General features: G+C 35.1%; 1 protein-coding gene across 1 annotated transcript in view; it reads left to right on the forward strand.

Moving 5' to 3' along the window:
- USP15 (ubiquitin specific peptidase 15) overlaps nt 1-11,276 on the forward strand; it is an 85,487-nt gene extending 74,211 nt beyond the window's left edge. The window contains exons 9-22 of the mRNA XM_010574117.1: nt 1,411-1,584; nt 1,927-2,085; nt 2,780-3,004; nt 4,615-4,698; nt 4,789-4,883; nt 5,062-5,250; nt 6,066-6,181; nt 6,311-6,586; nt 6,902-6,972; nt 7,344-7,459; nt 9,278-9,427; nt 9,834-9,937; nt 10,514-10,602; nt 10,912-11,276. Of these exons, the coding sequence (XP_010572419.1) occupies nt 1,411-1,584; nt 1,927-2,085; nt 2,780-3,004; nt 4,615-4,698; nt 4,789-4,883; nt 5,062-5,250; nt 6,066-6,181; nt 6,311-6,586; nt 6,902-6,972; nt 7,344-7,459; nt 9,278-9,427; nt 9,834-9,937; nt 10,514-10,602; nt 10,912-11,097 (2,034 nt within the window). The 3' untranslated portion in view covers nt 11,098-11,276. The remainder of the gene's footprint in view (nt 1-1,410; nt 1,585-1,926; nt 2,086-2,779; nt 3,005-4,614; nt 4,699-4,788; nt 4,884-5,061; nt 5,251-6,065; nt 6,182-6,310; nt 6,587-6,901; nt 6,973-7,343; nt 7,460-9,277; nt 9,428-9,833; nt 9,938-10,513; nt 10,603-10,911) is intronic.
- The last annotated feature ends 239 nt before the right edge of the window (nt 11,277-11,515 follow it).

An 11,515-nucleotide genomic window follows, 5' to 3' on the forward strand; every position in this document is an offset into this window, starting at 1 on the left:
GCCACTACTAGGAATAAAAGCTGTTTGCCATGTAGCAAGAGAAAAATGAGCTTTCTTCAGCCTTCAGTGTCCTAAAGGGTCTGTAATGGTCAGGATTTTTTTTCAGCATTGACAGCTCATGAAGGCTTTAGGTGAGGAGGGAGAGAAAGAAACAAGTGCAATATGGGCACGAAACTCAGCTCTCTACAGCATATGACTGGTTTTGCTTTGTACTATCACACAGGTATGATAGGCAGAAATAGGAATAACTTTTCTTGCCCTGCTCAATAAAGTTGTTATTCTTCTAGTCTTGACTGTTGCATCTTACGCAGTAGTGAATGTGGAGCTAAAATTTTTGTTCTTCCCCTTGTTTACAGAGAGGCAGATGAGACTGATGAAATATTTGACCTTTCTTGGAATCTTTAATAGAGGAAAGAATGCAGAGAAGCTGATAATATTTAATGAAGAAACTTTGTTAAGTCTATATGCTAAGGCATGCCATGGGGATCATTTCCGAGTGATGGAAAAGTTTTTGTTTAAAGGAATGTGAGGAGTAGCACACACAAATTCAACATGGTTTCCTAAAATTGTAAATCACACTTCAGTGATAACATCCTGCTATCTCTAAGTGCTGACAGAAGAGACAAACTGGTACAGAGGATAAGACATTCTCAGTCTAAACCAAGGCCCTTGCTTTCCTTGAAATAATTTCAGCTCTAAACAGCTTCACAAAATTTAAAAGAACATAGGAAGGGCTGCACCAATTCTGATTCAAGGTCTAGTCCATCTAGCATAGATTGCTGTCTTCAACAGCATCCATAAGGAGATGCCTAGGAAGAGAAGGAATATGGCAAGCATCCTCACCTTCCCTTCCCTCCCACCCCTGCCAAAAAAAAAAAATCTCTGTTTTCAACTATTTTCTGCTCACATGTTCTTCTGAATGTGGTGTAATTTGATTTAATAAGCCCTGTTGGCTCTCTCTTCCAAGTACCTATGCAGTCTCTCCTTGAGGCTCTGTAAACTTTGTGTATCTATAACAACTTTCAGCAAGGATTTTTATAAAGCTACTATTCAGGTATCAAGAACCACCTTGTTTTGTTTGTTTTAAACCTTGATACAAATTACTGTCACACTGTGGTTGGCTGGGCTACTATGTCTAATAAATTCTGATGTAAAGTTTTTGAAAAATATTATCTGTGTGTAACTTGTAACGAAAGCTGCAGCCAGTCTTGGTTTAAAACCATTATTTATTTCTGCAAAAAGACTTTTTTTTCTCTTTTTTTCCTCCTTGCAGGCACTAGGCATTACAGTTTTTAAAGTATTTTTCACGGCTGCTTTAACAAAGTTCAAACATTGTTAGAATGTTTAGAACTAATTTGTTTGGAACTAATTCAAATCACTGTTACAAAAATTCTGTATTTCTATTTACAGTGTCTGAGCAACACACCTCCTCTTACAGAATATTTCCTCAATGATAAATACCAAGAAGAGCTGAATTTTGACAATCCTTTAGGAATGCGAGGTGAAATAGCAAAATCTTATGCAGAGCTTATCAAGCAAATGTGGTCGGGAAAATACAGCTATGTTACCCCAAGAGCATTTAAGGTCAGTAGGGAATTTAACTTGAATGTACATTGTCAGTTTTGGTTTTGTAGTTTTAAGTATACAAAACTTATAGAAATATGCAAGAATAAGAATTTGAAGTGATATTCATCAGTATGCAGCCCATTCATTTAACTGTTAAAACACTTGGTTGTATATTTAAGTAGCAACTGTCCTTGTGCTTTGGTCTTTGAGAATTAGTTTTGACTTCCTGTCTCCATTGAAAAGCTTACGTTTTATAACTTTATAACTTTTACCTTTTCAACTTTCTGCCATAGCATCTCGGAATTATCTGTTCTTTATAATGATTAAGGTACCAGAAGTATTTGTATTTATTTTTTTTAGACACAAGTGGGACGATTTGCACCACAATTTTCTGGTTATCAGCAACAAGATTGTCAAGAGCTACTGGCTTTTCTCTTGGATGGATTACATGAGGATTTGAATCGAATTAGGAAAAAGCCTTACATTCAGTTAAAGGATGCAGATGGGAGACCAGACAAGGTAGTGTTTTTGGCATTGACCATCTTCATTTTAGTCAAGGGTATACGTTGCAAGGTACTTCCACATGATTGTGGACTGAAAGGTTGGGACACTGATCACGTGTTGCTTTTTCTGGAAGAGATTTCAGAAAATAAGCCAAGACCTTAAAGTGGAGATCTTGTTGGAGTACCTGTGTACATTTCTGTTTATTTGGAAGATAGTTGTGGGCGTGGGAAGGTGTTAAGGCTTTGTTAAGACCTTTTTGTTCAATTCAATGCTGAATTCATTTGGGAAACAATTTCCATTCTGTTGTTCTATTATTCTTATATCTATAGTATGGAGCACTCTGTCTCTCTCCAGTACTCCTGCTTCAGGGAGACTTTTCTAGCATTGAGCTACAAGCATATAAATAATTTCTTTTGTTACAACTCTGAGTTACTTCAGATTTAATTTTGAGTTTTGTTTGCTTTTGTCTTGCCCCAAGCCACTTGAAGTCTCTCTCAGAATATGTAATACCACTGACAGAATCTCTGTCCTAGGAAAAGCGTACATCTTTTAACTTGTGATCCTGATAGTACTAACATATCTTACAGGGTCCTTTGGAGTGAGATTTTTATGTTTAGGTGGTAACCGAGAATGTTCTATCAAGTACTAATAATTCTCACTGTTCATTTCCTACTATTTTGTCATAACCCAGGGCGTGCTTTAATTACAGGTGGTTGCTGAAGAAGCCTGGGAAAACCATTTAAAAAGAAATGATTCCATCATTGTAGATATATTTCATGGCCTTTTTAAATCCACCCTAGTTTGTCCTGAATGCGCTAAGATATCCGTAACCTTTGATCCCTTTTGTTACTTGACACTTCCGTTACCCATGAAAAAAGAACGCACTTTGGAAGTTTATTTAGTTAGAATGGATCCACTTGCAAAGCCTATGCAGGTAAGCCTCTTAGTTTATGTACAAAACTGATTCACATGGCATTAACAATGAACCTGAGTTCCTTTACGTTTTTTAAATTCCTAAGTACAATAAGCAAATCCAACAAGCTTTAGTTTTCTGGTATGTGTTCTGAAGTTCCACTTAGCCTGAGGAAGACTTATACATACCTTCTTATATTTCTATCAGTTTCAAGGAAGATATTGGTAATTTCTTTATGGTTGTGTTAATAAGGCTTCTTAATCTTTAAAATGTATGCTGTCCTAATTTTTTATTTTAGTGTTGCTATAATGAATTTGTATGATTATAAAATTTATACACTCAATCCAGACTTAAATCCTCAGTTTCTTAGCCTCAAAAGGCAAATATTGGTAATAAGTGGTGCAAAAACCCCCATGACTAAATATATTAGGTCGTCCTGAATTCTTCTATGCTATCACTTAATAGTCAAAAGAAAAAATTTCAGATGAGATTTCTTAGTAAGGATTATCTCTTTTGCCTTTTCTAGGAAGGATGGTTTTATATGCCTTAAAATGGCATGAAACAATGTACATGGGTTATGGTAACAAAATCATGATTAAATGGTTCTAGCTGTACCTTAGAGGGTAAGTGAGGATAGGTGAAATAAATAATACACGGGCAGTTAGGCAGACTTGCAAAAAGGCTTTAACACCTGAAATCAGAGTACTGTAAGAAGGAAAGTGGGGGGAAAGGGCGTGTTCTCAAAGGCAATAGGGGGCAGACAAAGGGACATGTATTAACTACTGGGAGGTGAGCCTGCTAGAGATTTAATTATCTGTGAGAACAGGTTTGCATAAGGGACACACAGTAGTTGCAGATGACCATGTATGACATGTGAGATGGGTATGCGGGAATGAATAGAGTTTGGGAAGAGTACGAGTTCAGTAGAGCTTTTGTGAGTCTAAATAACTATAAGACTTAAGGAGATACTAAACACATGCTGTACATGGCAATTAATTACAAAGTTATAATACCTTATTTCTAATTAATCCTGTCTTTATTTATTATGAAAATAACAGGTAAGAGTCTTGTGTGGACTTTCATTACAAACTGCAGGTGTACTGCACTAAGGGAAGCCACAGAGGGGTTTTCTTTGACTGTTAATCGTCAGGTTCTGTCTCTGCATGTGAAATTAGAATTCAGTCTTTATCCATTGCCTGCCGTTGCTTTTTTTTTCCTAGTAATGCTTTGTAAACAACTCGTGTTGTATTCCAAATTTAAGAATCTAGTCAATAGCATGCATACTATTTAAATGCTTAAATAAGTAGGTGCTGTTGAAACATAAATCTAAGTAATATTGGTGCTGTTAGTCTTACGGAGAAAGTAAAATAAGATTTAAAAAAAAGCATTATCTAAACTAATAAATGTAGTATTCAAAGTGTGTGTGTTTGTATGAGTAAAGTTGTGAAGGTAACTACTACATTTTCAGCAGCTTTTGGAATTTGTGTTAGTTGATTTACATACTTTACACCATAAGTTCAAGAATCTGAAAGAAGTATGTGAAGTATGCTGAACATGTGATAACGTGTTTGGTTTTTTCTCATGCATATTTGCTGTCTTAAGATATTAAAGTGACATTTTATTTTTTTTAGTACAAAGTAGTTGTTCCCAAAATTGGAAATATATTGGATCTTTGCACAGCATTGTCAGCTTTGTCTGGTGTTGCTGCAGATAAGGTAAGAGTGATTTCTTATATGAAGCACAACAATGAACATTTTAACACACATTAACCTGATTTAATGATGTATACTCCATTTTCTTTTTAGATGATTGTTACCGATATATACAATCACAGGTTCCACAGGATATTTGGCATGGATGAAAATCTAAGTAGTATTATGGAACGTGATGACATTTATGTGTAAGTACAGATAACATCCTTCACATCTCTTTGCAATTTATTTAGTTATTTGCAAAAGATTAAAACCTAGACATAAGGTAAAGACAAATCTTGAGGGGTTTATTATTTTTTAATTTTTCCCCGTTGCAGCCTTTTAAATGACAGTTTTCCTTTGTATTTCTGGTTGTTTTTCTTTTAGATTTGAAATTGCTATCAATAGAACAGAAGATACAGAACAAGTTATAATTCCTGTTTGTTTAAGGGAAAAGTGCAGGCACACTAGCTACAGCCATAGTGGTTCTTCACTGTTTGGTCAACCTTTTCTCATAGCAGTGCCTAGAAACAATACCGAAGATAAACTGTATAACCTGCTGCTGCTAAGAATGTGGTAAGGTTATTGTTTAAAGAAAAACGCATTTGTTATGAATAATGTTAATAGTTGGAATCAGTAGGCACTTATTTTTACATGCATTGCTAACAAACTGATTAGATTTGAGTACTTAGTCTTTTATTTGCTTTCTGTTAAATATATTAAATCTAAAATTTTAGCCACTTGAGATGTGAACTAGTGTGGATTTTAATTTGATTTTTTTTTAGCATGACCTCGTCTAAAAATTATTTGAGAAGACAGTAGAGAGTCTATCTGTATTGTCAGTTTATAGGGCTTCATAAAATTGAAATGTTTTTCCAATTATTCTGCTGTGGTTATACCTCCTGTATCTACTGTACAAGTTTATATATGAATTTATGTTGTAAAACTACCTGTTAGACACCTTCTGAAACTAGACTGGAATAAGTGTCATTATGTGGAAGAAATTAGAATCATATAACCTCCAATTTAAATTTATGCTTCGTTTTCTGTTGATGTAACTTTCTCTGTAAGTGAACCCATAAATTTTTTTGGTTAATGAACAGTTAAAGAAGTGATTTCTGGACAAACAGAGACTAATACCAAGAATCAAGTTGTATAAAATCAAGTAACCGTCAAAAACATAAGTTCATAGACAAGCAGAATTTCAGATGTGCATGTAACGGTAGACATGTTAGACAATAAAACTATTAGTTCTGAATAAGTGAGAAAGGAGTACAGGAATACAGTACACTAGGAAGGATTTGCTGTAACCGTTGAATTATCTGGCTTGAACAATGTAAATATTTTAAAATCCATTGATTTTAACCATTGCTTTCATTTGTTATATTTAGTCGATATGTAAAAACATGTACTGAAAGTGAAGACACTGAAGGATCCCTACATTGCTGTAAGGACCATGGTATCAATGGTAACGGCCCAAATGGAATACATGAAGAAGGCTCTCCAAGTAAGACTGGAATATCCAAACTTGTTTAGTATTTTGTGTTTAATTTGAAACCGAAGTTAATCCTGTAGTGTCTTTCAATTATTGTTATTCTTCCTCATTTCTTCGTCCTTATTCTTCCAATTGTTTCAGGTGAAATGGAAACAGATGAACAAGATGATGAATCCAGCCAGGATCAGGAACTCCCTTCAGAGAATGAAAACAGCCAGTCAGAAGACTCAGTTGGAGGTGACAATGACTCTGAAAATGGATTATGTACTGAGGATACTTGCAAAGGTCAACCACTCACGGGACACAAAAAGCGATTGTTTACATTCCAGTTCAATAATTTAGGCAATACTGACATAAACTACATCAAAGATGATACCAGGCATATTAGATTTGATGATAGGCAACCTAGGCTTGACGGTAAGTCATGGGGAACAGGTTGGACAACGTTTGATTCTGATACATTTTTCTGATTCCGCTTCCATAGAATAGTGTTTCATTCTCTCTGTGTGCTATTTGATATAACTTTATTTCCAATAATAAATTTTGTATAAAAAATTAAGTTGTTATTGTAATTAACTCTTAGAAATGCAAAAATTGTGTGTGCTTCTAAGTTTTCATCTTAAATTCATGCTAGCATTGTTTAATTCATTTTGAAGCGTGTTTGCCCAAAGTTAATACAATTTCATGTAAAGCAAGAAATAATATTAAGAGAAAACATGTTTTTAATCTTAGAAAGATCTTTCCTTGCTTTGGATTGGGATCCTGAATTGAAGAAGAGATATTTTGATGATAGTGCAGCAGAGGTAAGCTGTTTATGTTGCTTCCCTTTCCAGGGGGAAAAAAAAAAAAAAAAGTGAAAAATACAACTTAATGTGGCATAAGAGATTGTAAGTCTTCAAAAGAAGCAGCTGGTATTTCTTTTTTTTTTTTTCACATTATTCTTAGTAAATATGTTGTCATAAATAAACTTCATTTACACGTCTAAGTAAATAGCAAATCTGAGGCTTACTAATTTGGAATTAAATCTGAAGCTGTGAAAACTTTTTGCTTGAATGGTTTCTGATCAGTTTTTCCATATATAGGAGCTTTGTAGTTACTGTTTATAGTAAGACGACATCACTAAAATGAGTTTTGTTTCGTTTGTTCTCTTAACTCAAGAAATACTTCTCTTTAGGATTTTGAAAAACATGAAAGCGTGGAATATAAGCCTCCCAAAAAGCCTTTTGTGAAATTAAAAGATTGCATTGAGCTGTTCACAACAAAGGAAAAACTAGGTGCTGAAGACCCGTGGTAAGGACAAAAAATTAAATTTGTTATGTTCTATTGTATATTTCTCAAAATGTAATCAAAACCACACTTGGAACATTAACAGAGATACCCAATTGATTTCTTAATGGTATTTTGAACCTTGTCATTTCAAGCGTAGCTGAAAATTCACAAAATGTTTTCTATTTTGATCCATTGCTTAACTAAAATTGTTACCATATGCAGAAGGTTGTATTTGTATGAGAGACAATTAATGCATTCAGAATGAGGAGGAAGGGTAGATCCATAAGATATTCTAGTCTGTGAATTGTGATCCACAGTGAATGAATAATATTGTGCCAAATCCAACGCAGTGGTTTAAACAAATATTCCTTTCTGAGATGAGAAAGGTTGGTGCATACTGAAGGTTTTTTTGTGGAAATACACAGCTTGCCTTGCATTGATACATGAAATAGGGATGTGCTTAAACCATGGTTCTTCCAAATTATGATTTGGAATCATACCTGAATATTCACAATTATAGGATATTCCTGTAAGATCCTTCTTCTCCAGGAATTTTCTAGCATATAAGAGTCCTTCAGCAACACCTGAAGCTCAGAATTAAGCTTGAAAAGAGGGTCTGCCACTTTTTCTTCTGTGGATACTTAAAAGTTTTGGAGACTTCCAAACTTTGTCACCAGAGATCCTCCCTTTATTTGGACAGGGAGGGGGCTGACTTACAAATTCTCCTTTTTTGTTTCTGGGTTGGCTAGATTATACAACACTGGATAGACTATTTGAGATACCATATGACTCAAGTATGGTGAAGCACTTCCATTTTTGCAGCACACTTTAAGCAGAGTATTTAAACTACAAAATGTAACTACTGCTGAAGTCAAGCAGTTGCTACTAGATACATCTCACCAGAGGTCCATTAATCACATTCTTTCTTCATTTGTTAGGTCTTCACAGGTCTAATCTATGAGAGCTCATCATCCCTAGTCCAGTGCTATTTGTATTCCAAATATTCTAAGATGACTGGGAAGACAGTTCTTCAGTTAGAGCCTGCCCTTCCAGTTCTCCTAATTTCTTGTCATTATCTGATGGTGCTATGTAAAGACACTTGTGCAGTCTTTTTTAATTAGGGCTCATCTCTTTTTTTCCTAGATCTTTACTTGTTAGATACCAAGATGCAGAATGTGCATAGACCACTTCACAGAAGAGTTGCTTCCATGCATTCTTACTTACCTTCCTCCCTGAGCCTTAGTTCTTGAAGGATACAAGTATGCATTGCAGGGAACAGAAATTTATGAGTCACAGCCTGTTTAGTACTTGTCTACAAAGGAGGCAAGTTTTTTAGCAAGGAGTTTTTTTCAGGTTTCAGTAGTCACTGTTACCTGGTTTTAGTGGTAGGTGGGATGGGGTGGGAGACGAGTGAATTTCAAAACTGAAACTTGGAAGAACCACAGTTGTCTGTTATTTATGGCTTTTCATATAGTCAGTTTTCCTGAAGTATTTTCATAACCCCTTGTCATCTTTTATAAAATATGAGAAAGCTGTGTTTTAACTAAAGATACAGGAACTACTATAGGAGACGAGAATCCTATATTGGGGGGGTGCTACTTTTGTGTTTAAAATGCTGTCAAGCTTCACTGTGAGCCCACTTCTGCACTAGCACCTCATATTTTAAACTGGAAGGGATATCGATGGCATTACTAACAGAATATGGAATGTGTGTGTGTTTCAGCTTTTGCTCATTCAGTTCCTCCCACTGGAAGGAGGCTGGCTTTCTCTGTGGTAATGTGTTTTAACACACATACAGACTGCAGTTATTTAAAATTGGTATTTTTTTTTTTCTTTCAGGTATTGTCCAAACTGTAAAGAACATCAGCAAGCTACCAAGAAGTTAGACTTGTGGTCGCTGCCCCCCGTACTGGTAGTTCATTTAAAGCGCTTTTCCTACAGCAGATACATGAGGGACAAGTTGGATACGTTGGTTGACTTTCCAATAAAGTAAGAAACCTAAATATTTCGGTGCTAGAAGTGTGAAAGTTAGCATGACTGGGGCACACATTTAATCCAGCAATTATGTAGAATGGTTTTTGTTCTCAGCTTCCATGCATGGATCCCGTAAACACTTGCAGGTGAAAAGTATGAACTTGGAAAAATAATAACAGTAGATAAGTATGGAAGAACTCTTACTGATAGTTTTGGCTAAGGTTACTGGTTCCTGTTTCACTACTCGCAGAGTGAGAGATGCATTGTCAGTGTAGTCTGGTGTATGTGTGTTTTGTGGGGAATATAAAGTAAAGGACTCAAAGACCACCAAAATGTGAAATGGTTAAAAATATTATTAACATGAACTTCTTTTGGTTGTTTTTTTGTGTGGTTTTGTTGTTTTTTTGTTTTTTTTAAACAGCGACTTGGACATGTCAGAGTTCCTTATTAATCCCAATGCAGGGCCGTGCCGCTACAACTTGATTGCTGTCTCCAACCACTATGGAGGAATGGGAGGAGGGCACTGTAAGTTGATTTCAAATATCATCATTCTACATGCCAGCTTTCTTTCCATGTTTATTTTGATTTAAGTACTAATCACTTTGAATCAATGGCATTTTTTAATAGTTGAGGGACAACTTTTTGCATTACCTTGAAATGTTTTCACAAGTATTCTAACCCAAAAATCTGTATGAAATGAGCTTTCAGGGATAATTGTAGGTTCTTTTATACTTCTAGCTATGCATATTGTGAAAAGAGAAAACATAAGAGCTACTGTACTCTTACAACTGATTTTGTCTTACTTGTCTGTATTTTTGTACATTGTGCATCTCCTTGAAAGAAGAGAGAAAAATTAAAAAGTGACTGAGGGCTTTTATTTTGACGGTCCTTTCTCACTATACATTCTCTTTAGAAGGGGAATGTTCTTGCTTAAGCTTTCTTTGCTTAAAAAAATGAAAGTGTGAAAGTATGAGTCATAATAGTGATAATAGGTTTTTGTTAGTTAAATGTCAAGTGTTTGACAGTAACAGACTCTAGCAACTGATTGTATTACATCTATGAAGATACAAAGTCCTTAGACATTGTACTTTTTTGTCCTAGATACTGCTTTTGCAAAAAATAAGGATGATGGAAAATGGTACTACTTTGATGACAGTAGTGTGTCCACTGCATGTGAGGACCAAATAGTGGCAAGTACCTTTTGTATTTCTAAAATTGGGACTGTTGATGATGTTTTCTCCTTGAGGGAAGAAAAATGAAGAGTAAATCACGAACCTTGCAGTAAATTTGTAGGTAGTAGTTTGTGTTCTTTCAAAGGACAGCACGAAACAAAAATGGTTTGCTCCAACATGCAAAAATAACTTACATGAAAGCTTTGGATCTCTTTGCAATTTTACCTTGTAGACTTGGAAAAAAAAAAAAAAAAAAAAAAGGCTAACTTGGACTGGAAATGTTTTGTCTGGAGCCTCATGAGCATATTACACTTCTCTCTTTTACAGTCCAAAGCAGCGTATGTGCTCTTCTACCAGAGACAGGACACAATCAGTGGAACTGGCTTTTTCCCTCTTGACCGGGAAACTAAACAAGGTGCTTCAGCTGCCACAGGCATCCCACTAGAAAGTGATGAAGACAGCAATGAAAATGATAATGATATAGAAAATGAAAATTGTATGCACACTAACTAATGGAAGAACTAGAAGCCATAAGAGACTCTTACTGGGGATACCTATTGAAAGAGTGAAATTGCCCACCAAATTAAGAATAAAAATCTGAGATGGGGAATTTCAGATAACAGAATGTAAATCTTTATTACATTTTAACATGTGCAGTACTTGAAGTGAAACAATAAAAACTTAAACAGAAATTGTCTCTAATGCATTTACAGTCTTGTATTCACAAGCTATATATAGGAAATCACAAATAAACCCCTTTTAAGTTTTCTGCTGCTGTTCTGATGGATTATGTTTTCTTTTGTTTTGGCTGTGAGTTAATAACTAAAATGTTAAATCTGTGGACTTCTGACATTTATTTTCTTAGTACTGCAGGAATACTACTGCCAAGTCTAGTTTCTGGATGAATATATACATGTTCCTTAGGCTGTCA

Source organism: Haliaeetus leucocephalus, unplaced genomic scaffold (genome assembly GCF_000737465.1).
Source record: "Haliaeetus leucocephalus isolate CR32 unplaced genomic scaffold, Haliaeetus_leucocephalus-4.0 Scaffold406, whole genome shotgun sequence".
In the NCBI taxonomy this organism is placed as follows: Eukaryota; Metazoa; Chordata; class Aves; order Accipitriformes; family Accipitridae; genus Haliaeetus; species Haliaeetus leucocephalus.